Raw genomic sequence first — 21,136 nt, forward strand, 5'->3', positions numbered from 1 at the left:
AGAGGCATTTTAATAGTCACTTCCTTTCTCGATAATCCCCAGCAGTTGCTGCCTTGGGGTTGAGTATGCGTCTGTCCAAGTGTATATGTTTCTATGTGCACGCATGAGGAATGCTATGAATCAGAGCACAACAGCCAAGTCAGCAGCAGCACTAACATCTGAGGTATGCAGACACGCATCACGTAACCATGACTACGTGCAAAGAAACAGGAAGTGGGGGGCAGGTTGCCGCAGCGACTCATCAGAGCAGCTGTCCATTGAGTTGCAGCCATCTACCCGTGCGTGTCCTCCACTCTTCCGCTCCGCACTCTAGCTCACTATAAACATGCCTTTCAAAGGAGTGATAAGATGAGTCCGGGAGATAGCAGATCACAGATGTAACAGGTGTCCCACATGGCTGATTTGAGGGGCATGTGGGTGAAGCAGCGCTGGCTCACACTAGTGATCTACGATAAAGCGGGACACCTAGTGCGTCACCTTCCTATGCTCTCTGCCATTATTGCTGCTGTCATGTTACCTGCAATGCATCTAATTTAAGGCAGTCCCATACACAACTACACTATTAAGTACAATCATGTTATCAACAGTATCTGATTACTCTGGATTATCCGTTACATCCATCCATGCTGTCATCATCCTGTGGCAACATTGCAGCTCTATAACTATCGATCCATGTCCAGCTCTGTTGGCACTCTCTGTGCATGACTTTTAGCTATCTAACATCCTATCTTGTACTTATCTCTGTCTTTGCAGGGTATTCATTTCAGACACCTTGTATTCTGATCTCCCCTGGCTCCTATGTCACTTCCTGTGACCAGATTCTGTGTCACAGCAAAAGGACGCATGCCGGATCTCCGTGGCAACAGTTCCACCACTCTCAATACTTTGTCACCCCTCAACCCCCTGCACCATATGGGTATTCCTTTTCCTTTAACAGCCAGGACAGAGAGGGAAGCTGAGAATAAAAGTCAGGGTGGTGCTGCTAGAGCTACTGACAGGCCTTATCAACTCATTGTAGGTGACGAATAAATGTCTCTAAGAAAATATTTCCAGAAAGTTTAGAGAGGGTGAATGCATGAGGAGAAGAGAGAGAGGACACCCTCCGTGCCAAATCTCTGATCGTAAATAAGATGATTTAGCAACAAGACGGCCAATTATGCAAAAGAGTCAGTTTGGTGATGCCAAATATTCAGAGAATGCCATTTGCTGCCTCGCTCCCTGACAGCCTGAGGATATGTGCAGAGAGTGATCAGCCTCTGGGTTGCAGCACCACCCAACATGTTTATAAGCCTGAACTGAGCTGGGTCATGTCAGGTGAACATTATGATGAAAGCAAAGGATGAAAAAAACAAGACTGATTTCTTCTTATCAGATCAACGTTTTTTTCTATGCAGCTGATGCTATACTGAAACACATCCAAACTTTTTCCAAAAAAGCACTACAGTCCCTCATTTAAAGGCAAAGAGAGTGGTAGCAATATGATTCACCACTCAGACTTTGGGAGACGAGCCTGGAGTTAGAGAGATCATTATGTGGTTGCCACGTTGGGAATGTGACCACTAATCCACACCACTGAACCTAATAGCTCCTACCGGGTAGTAGTTCTCAGTGAATGGAGAACAGAGTGTTTTAGGCCTCACCTCTTCCACTGCGGCCCACAAAGCGAAGGTCGTTGAAGCGTGCTACTTGGTTCTTCATCACACCTGAGGCGTTCCGCAGCTCGGCAGAGTAGTTCTCGTCGTTCCCCGCCATTACCGTGACAACGGTGCCGTCAGGTATGTCTCCAAGGGCAACCACCTGTCAGGTACACAAGGGCCAAAGGGCAGAAATTCAGAAACTACATAGATCAAAGTTTCAAGTGAATATTTTAACTTTACTCGCTCACCCAGGTGACCCACAATCAAGAAAATACACAACTGATCAACAGTATGATACAACATATTTTCTTCCTCAGTCCATGGTTGAAGAAAATGAGTGAAAATGGTGTAGAAAATAAGTATATTAAAAGAATCTTTCAGCTCAGCTCAGTTCGAAAAAATGCTGTGTGAAACCCAAACTCCACTTTCTTTCTCAGTTTCACTTGTACAGAAATGTATGTAGCTAATGTGACAAATATGTTTCACATCATATAATCCTCCTCCAAATTATTTTGATAAATGGGTTTAATTTAATTATCCTGAAACAGTTTGATATCATGACAAATGTGATTAGAATCTCCTCTGAAATGCAGTCTTTTAAAACAAAAGCACAGAGGCTTTGTGTTATCATTTAGATTCCTGGATGCAGATAAAAGAGAATGAGTACGCCTACAGAGCCTCGATAATTACAGAGTTGTGGTAATAATAATGGTTAAATAACACATATATATTAAAATGTGTCACATTTGATTTGGAGCCAGGGCTGCAGCTACACAAGTCCACTTTAAGCGTCTTTGATCCAACATTTAAGAGATATCTGTCAAGTAATTAAAAGGCCCTTTCCTGTGAAATATCATGGAAGCAAAAAAAAAAAAAAAAAAAACTATCAAGGCTTCAAAAACACCAACAGAGGCCTAAAATGTTTAAACCATCAGTCCTTGGTGCATGCTAAATATATATTTTCATCCCCACATTTCTGCTTATTAAACGTTCAGTGAAACTCAACTAAGGAGGAAAAATGACTATATTTTATAACAATCATTACAATTGTGGTTATAATAGCCCACGGTGCAGCTGGAATATTATAAATAACATGTTGCATATTCTTCCAGCATTTTCACATGTGAAAATAATTGCTTAAAATGGAAAATTATAATTAAGCACACTGAAAAACTAAATTTCCATTGTGGCAATTTAAATGAGCCACTATTATTATACGCTTGTTTTCTAAAATCACTCTATAATTTTGTTTTCCTTTGTTTACATAATGTGGGAAGAAACATAAACATGTGATTTCTTTATTTATTTTTACATTTTGATATTCATTCCAGCTATTACAAAAAAAAACAAAAAAAAACATCACATGCCCACTTTTCTTTTATTCTTTTTCATTTCAACATTAATTTGGTGGATATGTTTGCTTGTTGATCATTTCCAGATTACAGCTGCATCATGTTTAACTGGTGATGTTGCAACGATTTAAAAGCTTGTAATTAGAAGACATGATAGTTATTTTTAGGAACTAGGATTGACTGAATTGAGCTGATAATGAAAATCCTCCCAAAATTTAGGTGACAAGAGGATTAACACATCATCACATCACTGAAAATATCCTAAATGTTCGCATCCAACAGAAAGAAAGCAACAGCCTATTAAACAAATATATTGAGACGAGTTCTTTGAAGAAAATCTTTAAAAAAAAAACACTATTTAGGTTCATATAGCATATAGTTTGTCTTATAGTGTTCACCGTATCATGCAGTAATTAAAAACTTTTAATCTAGTATTTTATTCTTGAATCGGAACTCACCTTAAAGGCGACAGGCAGCGTCTTGTTGCACCGCCAGTGGGAGGGCAGGACCGAGCACAGAAAGTTGGGGCTGTCGGTCCGGACCAGCTCGGCCGGGTGGTCGGCGATGATCTCGGCCATGCTGCGGTTTTCGTGGGGACGTAGTCTTGGCACCACAGCTGCTGCGTCCGGCTGACCGGCTGGGGAGCTCACATCGTTCATCTTCCCTGGGACTGGCTGGAGGCTATTGGACGGCGGACTGAACCTCCGACTGGCGCTGGGATCTACGGGAATTCGCATCACAACAGCGTGGATTATCAAAAAAGGCACCAAAGGCTCTCTTCAGCTCCTCTCTTTCTTCCTTCCTTTCTTTCTTTCTCTCTCTCACACACTCAGGGAGAAGCTCGGAGTGTGCGCCGCTGCTCGCTGAACCTCAGCGCGTCTGCCAATGGAAAATGGGACTTGGTTTAGCGCACACCGCGTTTCAAAACTCTCTCCACTACAAACTTTAGTGGGCGCCTTCAAACGACATAAAATATACTTCTCCGTCAAGAAAAACAACCCTTGAAAACTTGATGATGTTTTAAATGACAAGCTCTTTTTTTCAAACTTCTCGGGGGAAGCGTCCATGCGCCATAACGCAGGCGTAGTTGCTCGTGTGTGGATATAAATAACATCAAATAAATGTACGAGCGCGTAATAAGCTATACAATTACAAAAAAAGCGGCTCTAAAATGGAACAGTCGACCCAGATGCTCAAAAACTTTTTGTCTGTCTTCCTTTTGTGAAAAGTCAAAGCTGCTGCTCCAGGTGCGTCATTGAAGTCTTTGTGCCAAACTGAATGACTCGCTGAAAGCCCCCAGGCTATGTACACACACACAAAAAAAAAGTTTTCAAAGTCAAAGGCATAGGCTTTTAACAATACATAACAGAGCTATTTAGCCTTTAACCCCGCGACGACTGCAAATTATACATATTTCCCCCGCAAAGTCTCTCGGCCGAACCGCAGGTCTATAGGGTTAAAAAGGTTGATGAAGTCGGGGGGGAGAAAAAAAAATCGCCGGTGAGATGAAGGAGGCGGAAAAACGAATCCCGTTTTTGTAGCCGTAAATGTGGTTAGTGTTTGGAGGCCGGGGTTTCCCGTGCTCAGGCTTTTTGTGGTTTATATAGCTCAAGCGCCCAGCAATTATTGCGCTGATGCGACTCCAACACGTGGTGTCTGGAGTCGGATCCGTTCCCTCCGCCATAATCTATCACGCCTATATAGACGACCGGACAGGTCTCCGTGTAATGTCTATACCTTCATGTAACACACATGGGGGGCTATGTTTCACGCATTTCTCTCAGTTGTTATTGAAGTTGAGAGGTATTTTTTACACAGCCCGCTGTACATACCGACATGTTACGGCTCTCCTCTGGACCGTCCACACGCTCCTAACTTTGGAGGTGGTCATTTCCAGTCAGTGACACGCACCAGTCCATCATCAGTCCGTGTTGTGTTACCGTTATGTCCTGACAATATGCGGCACAGAGGATCGTTCAGAGAGAGCTGAGCCAACTTAGGGGTGAGAAGAAGTGAGTTACAGTCCATACGGTAGGAGCGAGTGAGTCACCGGAGAGCTTTGAGTCAGGTAGAGAGGCGCAGGAGTAGCGTTTCACTCAGTCGCAGGGGAGAGCTGTTGCGCAGGTGTACAGGTATTCTACTTTACACGGACTTTAGTTTATGTTCTTCCACCCATGTGTGGCCACTTCTTTTTTAAAACAGACTGAGCTTTTGAGAGAGTTAAAATACAATACAGTTACGCAATTAGATGTGCCACAGACAGCTTCATAAAAAAAAATATATATTACGTAGATTTTTATCACATGCAAACTAAATCCTCCAGCCCTCAAAATAACCCTATATATGTATCCTTACGCACAATCTAGTGACCATTCATATGCATATCAAAAAATGACAGTTAAAGAATAAGTACATTTACTCAAGTACTGTAATTTAAAGTACTGGTAATTTACTGTTTCTGATGTTTTTTGCCTCTACTCCACTGCAATTCAGAGGAAAATACTGTGCTACTGCACTTATATTTTTTGACAGCACTGACTTCGCAGATTAATATTTTACATATAAAACACACGAGTTTATAAAATATCATGAATTTTAATATTTTAAACTTCCCCAAAGTGTATAAAACAGTTAAAATTAGCTCCAACTAAACATGAAAATGCCAACTGTACATGAATGCATCAGTAATAATAATAACCAAACAATAATCTGATAGTGTAACACTCACAGGGACAACTTGAGTATTATGAGTACTTTTATTACTTTATGCTGATAATACTGACTTTTTGTAAGTAATATTTTCAAGCGTAATTAAGTATACGCAGGATGTCACTTTGTCATAGCCACTTTTACGTAAGTCAAGCATCTGAATACTTCTTCAACCACTGCATAATGATGCAAGATGTTCTCCTTGCAAATTACAGGCTACATTTCCCAAAGCGAGGAAAAAATAGAAAGAGACAGAAAAATAATGCAATTGGGTGAAAATATGATTTAAAAAAAATGTATTTGCATTGTTCCTTCCCAGCAATATTACAACTTGCTACTATGAGCAGGAAACTGTTAAAACATTAAATCTATTTTATACTGTTATTTTAGTGCTAAAATATTCTATATTCATGTTCTATATTCCATGTGGACGCTGGTTTGAAGGCAGTCAGTGAGCAGGCCTGCTCTGCCTGCCCCTCCTGTGTCTACTGTAGAGGGCATCATCTACCCTCTGTGAGAGTCCGTATCTCAGGCGGCTCTCATCACCCACCCCACCCACTGCCCTGATTACCCATCAGTCTCCAATGAGTCTTTTTCAGTGCCACATCACACAGCCGCATGAGCAATGCCACTCTGTGTTCCTTTTCAGTTGCTCCCAAACAGGCTTTTATTGGAGTCTTAAAGACAAAGGCCTTTGATACTCCAGGCCTGTTTGAATATAAAAAGGGACTACTGGGAGGCACAGCTGTCAGGTTTTTGGGATCCTGTCAGGGATTTTGCAGCTTGTTTTTATGCTGTAAAGTTGGATATAGCCTCATACATCCTACAATAAGATTACTGTGTTGAGAAAAAAAAGCTTTACGCAGGACTACAGCTTGAGTACTAAGAGTAACTTGAAATAACTTGACTTTTATGTTACATAAGTATGTATGTATGTGTGCGCACATGCATACACATCTGTTAGTGTGTGTGTGTGTTAGGATGTGGGAGGGATATATATATATATATATATATATATATATACATATATATATAAAGTCTGAAAGCACTGACACGCATCTGGCACCTCGTCATGAGGACGGGAGGGGGAGAAAAAAAAGAGTGATTGAGTTACACTTCCCCTCCATGTGCCCCAAACACCAGAAATATGGTTCACATTGTCCAACATTCTCAAAGATCAACTAACAATTCATGGATGGATAAATGTGAATAGTAGTAATTAAATCTGTAATAGTGATAAACATGGCCTTGCAAGAACCCTGGAGCCAGTTATTCCAACAGAGTTAAGTTTCAGCTACGATAATATCATTTTTTTTCATCGCTGAATACATTTGGAGTAATGCGGAAAACATCCTAAATGTTGTAGCGGAATTTCATTCTGGAACCGTTACGGATGAAATAATAACAATCTTTGACTCAATTTCATACATTCAATTTAATCAAAGCCAATTATTTTGATGCATTAGTTATTTTATGTTATTTTGACTCAACATTTGAATTTGATTTTTTTTTGTGTGTGTGGTTTATCAGTAAAAGATACTCTTCTATCACACTTTAGGCAAAATAATTCACAACCCAGTCTGATCAAGCCAGTCAGCTTACACTCATATTATTTTTACAGCCAAGTAATCAGTCTTAAATTTGGGTTTTCTGTACTCTGTTATTGTCCCAGAAGAGACAGCAGCAGGAAGAACCCTTTGATTTTTCCCAGCCTGATCCAGGCCCCAAACGCCCCCCTCCACCCCAGTTTGGTCATGACTTAAACCCCGACAAGTTCAGCTCATCAAAGAGTGTTTGTCCCATCTGACTCCGCTTTGCCTCTCTGCTGTACATCTAGCATCTGTCTTCCAGCTCCCTACAGGATACGGCCCGCTTTCACACAGTAAGGCCTGCTGTCTGGCTCTCTGTCATTCAGAGGTAGGGCGACCTCTGCACAAGTTTCAAATCCGCTGTTTGAAGTCCCAGAGATGTGAGGGAGACAGCAGAGAAGGCGTTAATGTGCCAGAATATGCCGTTCACTCAAAAAAAAAAAAAAAAAGAAGAAAAAAAAACACTTCCCTGCCTCAGTGTCCTGGATTTAACCCAGCCCCAAAATCAACTTTTGATTAAATGTGAACGCTGGAACTTTCACGCAGCATTGGACTTAAAAAATATTTGACCTATCTCACTCAGTATTAACAGACTTAATATTAAGTAGTATTGAATCTAGCGTAAAGCTTTTCATTCAGTGGGGCTGCTGCTCGCCTGGTGCACAGCTGGATCGTCTCTCTCAGCTCTGGTATTATTCATCTACTGTGTTACACTGGCTTGGAGTCACTGCACAGTAGGAGAAGTCACTAACAGTGAAGAACCACAGTATACCACATTGAGCAGGATGTTCGCTTTATGATTTATGGTAATATTGTATTTCTGCCGCTCAGTTTCAATTATTTGTTTTCAATAAAAATCAAACTCAGCTGACTAATTTTCCTGTCGAGATATCAAGCGTGTAATAAAAGTTTCTGTACTCATTCCCACTTGGAATGACAAAGACTGTGCGAACCACTAATATGTACGCAGACTACGCACACATGCTGTCTATAGTGTTGTCAGCAAACTAACCATGCACAATCTCTCTCTTGTTTTAACTGTGCATCTGTCATCTTCTTTATATCTTTCTTGCTCTCTGACTCACAAACACGCACACGCAGACACACACACAGAGAGGCTCAAGTATCCTCACCATTAACACCTCACCAGGAAAGATGACAGGACACAGAACTCAGTGTTAAAAGCAAATTGTACATAAACAGTCCAGTGCAACAGATGGAGGAAACACCCAACTGTGTGGGTTCATGCACTTGCATGTATTTTTATTTGCAACTCCTCCACAAAGAAATGTACTAAAAATACGGGTTAGTAACACTCTTCCTCTCTACTTCTTCTTTTCACAAGAGTACACTCTCATCATTCAAGAGGAAAAGTACAGCCACTTAAGGCTCAGGATTAAGGCTCCATTTCACAGTGGTGCATTTTTCAAGACATTTAATTATAGCTTTCTAGAGGAGGGTAGTGACGAGGCCCAGGCTTTTAGCTCTAACGGGATGTTTCCATGTTTGGCCGGCTACCAGCCAACCAGCTTGCCAGCTAACCAATCAGCAAGCCCACCAGGCGAGGCAGCAAACCAGCCAAAGGTCCAGTCTACTAGCCAATCACCAAACCAACCAAGAGAGCACACTTCCACCGCAAAACTAGCCTCCCGATTAGTGAGATGGGCTGGTAGCCGGCCAACCGGGCAGTCAATTAGTGAACCAGCTAGCCAGCAGCGCAGAACACAACAAGGCAGAGGAGGATGATGATGGGCAGAAACCCTATTCCTCGTGACCTCATCGACACAACCTCACAGACTCACATCCACGCACTGATCCCAGATCACAGCTAAGCCCTTAATGACTGTTTGTCACTGAGCCCGTGACATCACCGTGAACTCTTAGGACAAGGACGGCACGTTCTGCGGTGTTTGTGTGTTTGAGTGTGTGTGTGTGTGTCTGTGCATGTTCCAGAGCTGAGTTTTCCAAGTTTTGTATTAGACATTGAAATGCCTGGAGTGGCTGTGTCTCAACAGTTTAATGTGTTTCTTTCTTAGTGAGAGAGAGAGAGAGAGATGCTGGAATAGTTTGTCTGATATTTCACTCTGTCTTTGAAAAGGCAGAGAGTAGCATGGAAAGAGATGGAGACATGGAGGGGGCGGCTGTTCACTGCTTGTGGCAGGAGGGTAGAGAGGGAGGGAGGGAGGGAGGGAGGGAGGGAGGAGGGGTATAAAGACAATTTCCTCTCTGCTCTTATTGCTCTGACTGTCTGCCGCCTACCGCCTTCATGGAGGTCCCTAATTGAGATCACTTGTACTTAAAAATAGGAACAAAAAAGGAACTTCTGTGGGTTGGGAGATGGAGAGGAGAAAATAAAGCCGTAATATGTGACGAAGGCTGCCATTAAAGAGTCCCAATGATAGATCTGAGCGACTGGGGCACAGAGCTGAGACTCTTTCTCCATCTGCCAGGGAACCTTCAGATGTTGACGTGTCACACACCACCTGCTGTCACAGCACCGCATGTGTGTAAAACGCTGCACGTGTATGAGTGTATTTGTAGGTTTTCTGTATGTGTGTGTGGCTGGGTGTGTGGCTCCTTGACGAAATAGGGTGACAGTGCCCGGGGCTGAGGCCAGAAACATGCCAAAAAGGGGGGATTTCAGTTTTTCCACTTTTGCGTATGAGTGTGTGTGGGTATGTTAAAGTTTGTCCTCTCATGGCTGCAACAAAATATCTTTACAGTCATCAGGCATGTTTGGCCGCACCACTCTATGCAGCCTTTGTGTCATTAGCTATGCTATTATTAGCCCTTCACTTTAATTCAGCTGTTCGACCAATCAAACCCTCCCTGGAGCAGCTTTTCCCAGACTTGGTCCCACAGTGTCCCTAAGGCGTGCTGGTTTTCCCTTCAAACCATCTATCACTCAATCAGGTCCGATCGTGCTATTAATCAAACAATGAGCCCCCTCCTTGGAGACCAGTTTGAAGGATTGGCTTGAAGGAAACGCAGCGTATCCAGGAGTGGTACCGGACCACGGCTGGGAACAGGAACCCTGTAAAGAGCGTTTTTCTTGGATCGAGACCCTCTGTAGGTGCTAAAGACAATACAGACACTTGGGCTAGGCCAACATTCCACTTTACACTTTTCCCTTCCTCTGTGTATTTCACTGGTCTACTTCCCCTCTGCAAACTACCCGGCTAGTATCAAAATATTTATAGTACATCTGCAAGACATGCTGTTCTCATGTTTCCAGGACCGTTTAGCCCTGTGTTCATTATGCGAGGTAAAACTAATACCAGATTTATAGGGGGAGATTTCTCTCTGTTCAGGCTGTCTGTGTAGTATGATTGAGGATGATTTATGTGAGGTAAGGAGGCACAGGCGAGATAGATAGAGTGACTACATGGCAAGAGGCAAACAGGCAGTGGCCCAGACTAGCACTCGCAGGGGGGCTATCAGCTATCACTTGGCCATTTCCACTGCTCCTGTTTAGAGACTGGAGGAAGTACGGACAGTGGCTGGAGACGGAGAGGGAAAAGAAGGCGAGAGGAGGCAAGGATGTATGTATGTGTATATGTGTGGAGGCGGGGTGGAGGAATGTCAAGGTGCACTGGGTCCAAATTGATGTTAAGGGCTATAGAGGAGGGCCATTTGAGGGGGGAAAATGTCTGTCATGGATGCTCAATTGCACACAGACATAAACATTTAACCATAGACGGCGTAAAGCCATGCCTGGAAATTTAATATGTACATTTTTACCTTGGAGCGTTAAAATGCATTAAATTTAGTGTCCGTTTTGCTTGGCCATCTTCACAGAGCGGGTATCATAAATGGTCTTTTTCTGACAGTAAGTGAAGCTCTGTTAAAGGCTTTGTGATGAAGTCCTGGCATTGCAATTGAGATAATCAATATCAATACCGTCAGTCAGTAATTCAGTATGTCCAGCAGTGAGAAAACAGCCAATCAGATAAACAGGGGAAAAAACCTATTGGGCAGGAAGCGCAAGCAGCCACAGCACTGGGCGTGCATCAAGCAACCTCACTCTGCTTCCGAGGGTTTGGATCTTACTCTCCTCTTTTTCCTGATCTCCTCCTGATCATAGTCCAGCTCAGAGTTGCTCCAAAACACTTAGCCTGAACCCTACAACCTTGACCCATACACATTAGATCCAAACCGTATAGACGTCAAAATGGCCCAGAGAAGCATCGGCTTGTGTAACTTTTGAGAGTCTTCGACATGTGACATCCGATTCTCTGCGTACTGAAGGAGTTAACTAACTAAGTTGTGTGTCATGGCTGATGCAGTTTGCTCAGAGATGGGACTTTGCCGAAAACCTTAGCCTGTAATTACACTGAGCATATTAGGCTACTGGTCAGAAATGACTCACAACAAGGTGGGGGCTATGGGACGGGAAAAGGATGGGTGGATGGAGTTCAATTTCATAGCTTGCAGCCTGAGATGTCCTCAGACAAAATCAATTCCAGTCATCTTTGGAAAAGAGGGTTTAGTGTAAGAAAACTTCTCGCAAGTTGGGGGAAAACATGATTTTACCGAAGATAAATTACTATTGTGTGATGATGTGTCTGTGTGTGTTTTCCACACACAAGTCAGAACGTTACGGTTATTCCAGGACAGGGGCTTTTTTTGTGTAGCCTGCTCGGCCCCTGACTGAGACCCGGATGACGCCAGCTTTATAGCGCCTAAATTGAGTCTTGAGTATTGGGACTCTTTGACTGCTGGGTCCCACAGGGGACATCAATTACGTTGTGAAATGCTGTCCTTCAAATACAATCTATTCTGTGGTGTTGCATTATGGCAAAGCTGAGAATTTGAACGTCACACACATAAAAAATCCCACTCTGGCAACGGGGTTGTTGGGATGTGGTCTCGGGCTGACAATTAAATTGTTCGCTTGGAATACAGTGTCACTGTGGAAGCACGAGATTTATGGTGAATAATTTTACGAGAACTGATCATCTTAAATGTTTAAGCTGGATTTCATGGCGTCATAGATCATTCTGATATGTTCTTGCGTCCTCGAAAGACTAAAATCTGTCCCCAGTAGTTGCAGAACTCATATAACAGACAATTAAAGAGGCTCTAAAGTATCCAACCTCCTCTCACTGAACTATTGTTAAAAAAATTCAAATTAAAAATAACGTACCACGAAATAAGTGTTCTTTTAACACAGCTCCTGCACAAAAAGGGGCAAATATTTAATGCCTTACAAACCACAAAGCATTATCACAAAGCTATTTTAACGTAAGGCGCTGCATTTGACGTCTCTAAACCAACTTTCAGTCAATGCAAAGTAACTTCTGCCAGTAAAGGAAACCTTAAAATCATAAAACAGGTATGGAGGGTTAAAAGCTAGAAACATTAAACCCATGTTTACATTGCAAGGGATTCTTTTTCATCAGTAATCGCCTCACACTGTGAGCCAGGTGATTGGGTAATATTTATGACAGGCCCTCAGGTGTGCTTCCTTTTCAGTCTCTCTTATGCCTATAAAATCTCTTACCCTTGGCTCAACTGCAGCACAGAAAAGGTACCATTAGAACCTGATTGTACATGTGCTTTTTAAGTGTGCCTCTATACTGCCTTTAATGTGCACAGGTCATGTGCATATGTGCGCATATGCATGTGATGTGGGTGTATATGTACAGAATGTGTGTGTAGCAGTAAAGGGGCTGGCTCTGAGACTTTGGTTAACCAGACTATAATTTGGAGGCCCAGTGAAGACTCCCAGCAGCCTCTCACTGTTTGTTTACCAGAGAGACCAACTCTACTGTTTCTGCTGCATTTGCAGGGTCCTGCAGGAAAAGGGCGTGTGTATCTGTCTGGCTCTGTGTGCACAAATGTATGTAGGTGTAATCATGTGTGTAATCTAGTATTCACGGGAAAGTGACATTTTGTAGAATAGGTGAAATGAATTTGTGTTTTTTTTCTGTGGGCATTTAAATGGCTGTTTGGACAATACTATTTCCTAAAAGTAACATGTTTGTAAGTACTTTTTTTAAGAGTCATTGCTACCAAGTCAGTTAAAGAACTCTGACATCCCTCTCTCCTTTATTTTTCCTCATACATCTTTAAGCTACAGTAAATCAAGGCTACAATATACATACACCACCCTCTCTTTCCTGAGATTTCATAAATAAGAAAAGAGCTCAACTTCACAAAAAAACACCCTCGCATTAAAAAGTGTTTGTCAGCAAAAAATGACTGCTGTTTTTGTTTGTGCCGAGCGTAAATCTCCCGAGACTAAACTGCACGCTTTCTGTCCCAATTGGGCTTTCTTTTTTTTTTCTTCTTCTTTCTTCCCCAATCCTCCTCCCAAGCAGGAATAAAAAGAAAACAATGCAATTCAAAAGACCGGAGCGCCCAGCCTGTCATTTAGCTGTAACTTTGAATTGTCTTTGCTCTGTGTGAGCTGTTTTCTTTCACACACGGAGACAGACAGACGAAATTGTTGCAGCATCCTAAAATTCTATCACAAGAGGGGAAGAAAGACAGAGGAGGAGAGGAACTTTCAAAATATCACTCTAATAAAATATTCCTGCTCCTCTGGGATCCTCCTTTGCTCATTCAGCATCAGGAGAAGTGAAGTGGAAAAGGCCTGTTATTGGTCTCCGTCCAAAAAGGAGAAAGAGAGAAAAGAGAGAGAGACCTATTTCCTTTGGGGAAAGACAGAAAATAGAATGTACAGCGCAACAGTTGACGGAAAAAACTTTTAACTGCAACAACAAAATGAACTACAGACGACTGTAAGAGGGCAGCTGTCTGTGTGAGTGACAGGATTCAGCTCTAGACTGAAAGCCTGCTCGAGCGAGGATCAGACAGTATGTATGTATACTGACTTTGATCAGACAGAGCTGCTTGTCGGAGAAGTATTTAATTGATTAAGTGTAAACTGGAGCAGTGCAGGGATCAACATAAAAAAAACAGCAGCTACAAGTTCTCAGAAGATGCCAGCCTCAGTCTCAGGAAAGAGCTTTGAAACAACCTGAGTTGTAACATTGGGGATTTTGCTGATTTGTAACACTGCTGTACAAGCAGAAATTGCTTGAAACTTTTGTTTTTTTTCCTTGAAAGAGTCACGCAAACTGCAGGAAATTTGCAGTAAAGTTGTAATACAGAAAACCTATCAAAACCTACCCTAATACTTTATTTTACTGCCCCTATTCAGAATTTGCAAGGAGTTCATAAACACTTAATAAACGACTCATGCAGGAATAAAAATGTAGTTGTAAATACATACAAGGACATTTTTGTTAATGATTTTGCCAATGAACATAAATCATCACGTGAAGCATTTATAACTGTTACTAAATGACTGATAATATAGTTGTAATCATATAAAATATGCCTTCATATGGGATATGAATGTAAAACAATACATATAAATTATAGTTATTACACATATCAGTCATGGAATTATTTAATTAATCTATCAATATATAATTTATTTTTTTATAAATACATATTTTGTTCTCTCAGTGTCAACTGAGCAAACATCATCCACTGATAAAGACCATGAGATCTGGCTGAAAGCTCTGGTAAAAATCTAGTGAGTGAACCTTGATTTAAGAATGATTTAGATCACAAATGAACCTTTCAAGCCTAACATGTCTTCATTTATAAACAGTTTAAACCTGCTTGATTGTGTGTGTATATGTGTATATACAACAGTATAAATGATGTATACTGTGTGTAAGCATACATAGCATTGTTAAATACAATCATAGCTATGATATACTTTAAGTACTTAAGCATAATCTGTTTATACATCAGTTATGGGTGCTCACGTGAAAAGTTAAAATTGCTTAAATCCATGAATTAACATTTTAAAATGTCCTTATATCTGCTTACAGTCACACTAGAGTGTCTTCAACTATTTATGATGTGTTTATTTACAACTTCTAAATGCTAAATAGCAGAGTTAAAGTGTTACCACGCTTCTTAATTTTTGTTAGATCTAAATCCCAATGAACTTCCACAGTTGTTTGTAAGTTCATGTCTTTCTTTCCTTCTTTTCCTCTCTGGAGGCCACTTTACAAATGAGAGCTACCATGTCTAGCTTGCCCCTTCTCCCCAGAGACTTGTCAATATCAGCTACACACTATTCAAAAGTTCAAAGACTAGCATCCCACGACACACACACCTACACACACTCTCCTGGCCCCTTTTTGTGTCTCTGGGGTATATTCAATTTCAGTGTCTGTGCACACATTTGAATATGTCTTCATTCATGTATGTGTGTGCATGCGTTTGTGCGCGTGTGCCACAGGTGGTATGATGCTGGTGACTCTGATTATTGTGGTGACCAAAGCATCGCCGCCCTGTCACATTTGTCATCACCCTTTTTCCTGAAAGCGTGGGTGGGAGGGGAAGGATGGAGGGAGGAAGTCAGGAAAGAAAGAGAGAAGAGGAGGTTGGATGATGGTAAATGGCCTCCCCCGCAGTGCCAGATGGGAGGTGGTTTTGAAAGAGTCAGTCTTAAGTTGCTCTTACTGGATGCCTTATGAACGCAAACTGATCCTCCCCTTTGTATCATATCTCTTCCTCCGTCTCATTTACTCTTTTCTCTTTTTTATTCCTTTTTTTGGTTTCTTTCTCACTCTAATTTTCTCACATTTTATCCCTCTCTCACTCTCACATGAAAGAAGAAACTTGCAACTTCCGCACAGCCGTTCAGAGTTGTCAGACCACCATAAAAAGCTTGTGTGGGCGTTGCCGAGTGGGTGGGCACTCTGATTTTCAGGTGTATTTGATCTGTTGTGTTCGCACCTCAGCGCTGGCAGGGTGCCCAATGTGTAGGTAGGTAATTTGAGCAAATTAGGAGATGGGGGTCTGTGTGTTATTAATGACATCCCACACCCTCCACTGCACGTCCACCTATTGTTCCCCTCCTCTGCACACACCTTTCTTTTCTTCCGCTTGGAGTCCCCCGGTCCCATCTGCGCCTCTTGCTCAACACCCACCCTTTAGCCCCTCTAAAGGCACAGTGTATAGTATGTACACACACATACACACACACACACACACACACACACACACACACTTACAAGGGGACGGGGGCGGCAAAAAGGGGATTGGTTCCAGGTGCCAGTTTGAGTGAGAGCATTAATCAAGCAGACAGATCTTCCTGTCACAGACACCTTTTTAGTGAACACACACACACACACACACACATATACACACACACACACACACACACACAGACACACACACAGTACTGTACATGTATACGTTCTCTATTGTACAACACCTGCACAGTGATAACTACACAACCCTACTGTCATTGCTGTTTGCTAAACACCAAACTCCCTGTTAGAAATACAGCATTTCTCTACAAGTGTTTTTTAAATGCGTGTTGAGTGATAAATGACTATGACTTGAGAGAAAGTGAGCGTTGATACCAGTGTCTGAAGACGCGCTGTAACAAGGTGTACTTATCTCTTCAGACAGCTCCCCTGATCTGCCGCCAAGGTATTGATCATAGTCAGACCTCAGTGGAACTCTTTGATGTTTCTTTACTCGTCTCGTTTCACCTACTACTCAAAAAATGGAGCTAAATCCTACGTTTCCATGTTTACACTCTGGCACATTATGTGTCGCCGCACGTAAATAATCAGAATTGCTTAAAAAATACGGCCAACACGTCCAAACTTTGCTGCTCTTTTCATGACCTGCTGGTAAGTAGGTTTATATATTTGGGAGTTTGGCCTGAGTCAGAGGGGATACCGCATTCCTTTAAGATTGAACTAACAAGAGGAAAAACCTGCCCTTTTCTCCGGCGTGGGGCAGAACAGGTAAGGCCTTGTGTAGGTGCTGTGGCCGTGCTCTCACTCACATCGTTACAGGCTGAACCCAAACATCCAGGAGGCTCGACACTCCATATTTCCCCCTTATAGAAACACGGAGTGTGGAAGCAAAGCCGCCTCAGCCGCTTTGCAAAAAAACGTAAAGGACTGCTAAACAATGCTGTTTAGGTTTCCCGTGGTTTGCTGTATCAGCTCTGCCTAAAGTCATCTTCTGACTTAAATAACTGAAATAAAATCGGAATGCTTGAATGGAAGAAAGGAAAAAAACAGGACACCAGACAGAAAGAGCACAGTGAAAGACGTACATATATGATTCTGGGTTATAATACTGGTGTTCTGTTTCATTAGCGTGAACCGGTTCCAAGATAGACCAATTTTCAATGTGTTAGGTAGTTACTTCCTCTCTGAGGGCTTATATCGGATAACAGTAATTCACCCAGCATGATGCAAGTGAAATGGATGAAGGGCCGCAGGATCTTGTTAAGTGTGAAAATAGCACAGCGCAGCATTAAAAGCTTCACTGGCTAACGCAATGGCATTAAGCTACCTGGTAATTATGGTGTATGCAAAAATCACAGCTATGCATACCATGTGAGAGTTTGCAGAGCCATCCAAAAAATACACTCTAATTTGGCATTTATCTTGAGTAAACACTGCAGATGTATTAAACATTTGCATTGATTTATGAGAAAACTGAGCTTAGTTAAAAGGAGATGTTAGCGCTCAAACAGTTGAACAGTTAGGCATCATTGCTCCTCTTTTGTTTTGGAGTCTATTATAAACGCTTTAAACAGGCTGAAACCTCCAATAAGCACAGTCAACTGGCAGGTTGCCTTATCATAATAGTGTAATTAGCCCCAGAGCTACTAAATTTGAGGATAAAACAAGGGATAACACACAGTGCCGTGTGAGTATTTACACTGTATTCTCTGTTTGTTGTTGCAGTCTCCATATTACAGGAGTGAATGTAATCTCTCTCTGCTGTAAGACTCCTTTTCACCCATGTTTCAATATCTCCTTATTGGTTGGAAGACTAACTTAGATTGTGCAAGAATTGGCGGTTTAGAGTCGTTTGCTGACTGATCCGAGCAAGAGAACAAGTCTACCAGTTGACACTATTAAAAAAATTTAAGATTTTTTATTAATTTTCTGGAAACCAAGTCATATGCTTTATATTAAATTAATACTTTGGAGCAGTTTTCTCATATTCACTACTGTGTAACTATTCAAATAGCCTTGGAACTTTCAAAAAATTGTAGACAGCCCCCAGCTTTCACATATTCAACAGTGAGAAAGATGTATTTTTAGCCATTAGAATAACAGGTTATAGCATTCCCATGACACTCTAATTTAGACCTTAATAAGTGCCTACAGCCTATTTAGGTCCATAATCAACCCACCATTAACTGTTACTACAGATGAGTGAAAATACAGACCAATTAATCTATCTTTGATTAAACACTGATCACATTAACATTCTGCACCTCCCTGATTACCCTCAGGAATTATGTAGACTAATGTGTACCCCTAGCACTAATAAGTCCTAATAGCTAGTGCAGCTCACAAACACACACGCACCATTTTACTCCATCAATATGACCCTGCTGGGATTAAATAACATGTTTGCCTCAGAGGTACAATTAAGCATTGCTAAATAGAGTTCCTTTGAGCCTGGAGTTAAGGGAAGAGTCTTCGCTGCACAGTAGCAGCCAGTGAAGCGCTCAGATTTTTCCCCCTGGCTTTTTCAAATTACCTATTGATGAGTGGGCTTCACGTCTCCCTGGCTGGTAAAGGGGGGGAGGGGGGTTGGAGGAGGAGGGAGGATGTCTGGTTCACTTTTAAGATGTCTCCAAGAAGCAGGCCTGTGGTTAGATCTAAGGCAACACTTATGCAACAGAAGCTGCCTTTCTCAAATACATATACGGTTTCCCTGCAAATTATCAGAGATTTTCTTTGGGGAAAGTTTTCCGCCCAGAGTCTTCAGATATTTACCCACATCGTCCCACTTCTCTTTTGATCGTGTTGATTTGGGTCCGTCTGTGTAAGCATTTTTTTTTTTCTTGTCTGTGACTGCACGACTTTACTGAACGATAATTGCTCCCATGACTTAATTGTCTATATGTAATTAAGTTTGTAATAGAGAAAATAGGCACTTAAATGTTCCCTAGAGAGGCATGGTGGTTGAGTGGGTGCCACACATGTTGAAGATTATTCTGCCCTCCCCATCTGCCAGTATGAGGAGTTATAAAAAATGTATTTGAGGCAATTAAATGAAAATTGCATGATGTAAATGCCAAGACAAATTTTAATGAGACCCCTTTCTCAATTGGAATATTCGACTCAAGTCGGCTCAATTTATCGCTGGGAATGTATGCTGAGTCCTAAATTAAAAATGTCCTTAAACACAAATTTAAGGACGGGATGGAGTAATGTGGCTTTCTAACTAACAAAACAATATTTTGTAACTTGTGTTCTCAGCAAACTGGCTGACAGCGGACTAAAGGATCCAGGAGAAACATAGGAGCAAGAGAACTTTTAAAAATATAGAAATAACAGGGAAAGGAAAGACTTGAGTACAGTCACATCATGTTTTTATCCACCAAATGGATTCAATTGTGAGGAGCTGATGAGGGAAAAGACAATTCATCTTTAGCTCTCTCTATCAAGATACACATATATAAATACACTTGTCAAAATCATATTAAATTCTATTATGTATATATATATATTTCTGTCCAATTTAAGTTCAATGAAAACTCAAAATCACAGTCAACTCAAAAATAACTTTAATACAAATTCAGTGACTTTTTGTTGGATTGAAATAAAATTGATTATAACACCAATCCAATTTTTTTTGCCACTTCTGATGGAGTATACATTTAAATCATAAATGCAACAGAAAGCACTGGTGGTCTTACAAAATTGCACTGCGCTTCTGTCAGGGGGACTTTTTGTGGTTGCACTGACAGATTTACTAGCCAGATGTTCATAAACATAAAGGCAACATCACTGAGTCCCAGCACCATATCAATCAACAAATCTCTATATGAATCGATCAGTGATCAGCGTCTCTCCTCTCTTGTCTCCCCACCTGAACATTTTACACACATCTGCTCCTCTCTCTCCCTCTCCGCCTCTACCGCAGCATGCTTTCAATTTCCTGCAGTGCTGCTCCTCTCTCCCCGTTCTCCCGCGCTCCGACCCCAGAGACACACCGACAGGTCAGGGGGTTAACATGGTAATAGGTGGTGGTGATTGGTAGAAGACGTTCACTCTCTCCCGGCTTTCAGAGCGCATTAGAGCCACCCTGCTTCTGTGAGGCATGAGCCCAGAACAGCTGTGTAGACCACGGAGCGACTTCTTAAAAACATCTTTTAAACATTTGATTTGGACAAGAGGAGCCGAGGCTATGGACCGGAGTGAGAGGGAAGAGGGTGGGTCGGGGGGTGTGTGTGGGGTGTGTGTGTGTGTGTGTGTGTGTGTGTGTGTGTGTGTGGATCTATTAAACCGAGCCTGTCTCTCCTTGTGTCGCACGAGAACGAAAATGTTTGTTTAAATTTGAAAATTCATCTGGTAAACCTAAAACATCATTTATTTTTCTGATTAAATTAGATTGTGTAGAGCGGCTGTCACAATACAATACACCCAAACCCAAAACAGAGGCCACAAATTGGGAGCATTGCAAGCTGGCCTTCACAGGTAATTGAAAATCATAACGTCGACACTGCTACTGTGCACAAGTCTTGAATCTCTGGTGCGTTTATTTCCTTTAGGTCCAAATTGGGAGCCAAGAAGCATGAAGATGTAATGGAACAAATAAAAACTAAAAATGTTGAACAGTAAATTGAATTGAAAAGTGTTACTGTGCAAGTCTTTTGAAAATATAAATATTTAGATGGGAAGAAAATATGTTTCAGATGGGGCTTTTTCTTACACATAGCTACAAATTTGGAGTTCATTACATTTAAAACTAAAATCATTTTGATCCTTTTGGTCATTTCTAGGGAATAAGTCAGAATAAGGTGATTTGCAGCACTTTAAAT

The 21,136-nt window shown here is 41.6% G+C and overlaps 1 protein-coding gene across 1 annotated transcript in view; it reads right to left on the reverse strand.

The window, feature by feature from the left end:
- The window catches only part of runx2b (RUNX family transcription factor 2b), a 43,670-nt gene that overhangs the window by 21,743 nt on the left and 791 nt on the right, over positions 1–21,136 (reverse strand). The window contains exons 2-3 of the mRNA XM_053336543.1: positions 3,448–3,710; positions 1,641–1,797 (exon numbers count right to left, since the gene is read on the reverse strand). Coding sequence (XP_053192518.1) covers positions 1,641–1,797; positions 3,448–3,710 — 420 coding nt within the window. The remainder of the gene's footprint in view (positions 1–1,640; positions 1,798–3,447; positions 3,711–21,136) is intronic.

The sequence above is a fragment of the Scomber japonicus genome, chromosome 17 (assembly GCF_027409825.1).
Source record: "Scomber japonicus isolate fScoJap1 chromosome 17, fScoJap1.pri, whole genome shotgun sequence".
Taxonomy (NCBI): Eukaryota; Metazoa; Chordata; class Actinopteri; order Scombriformes; family Scombridae; genus Scomber; species Scomber japonicus.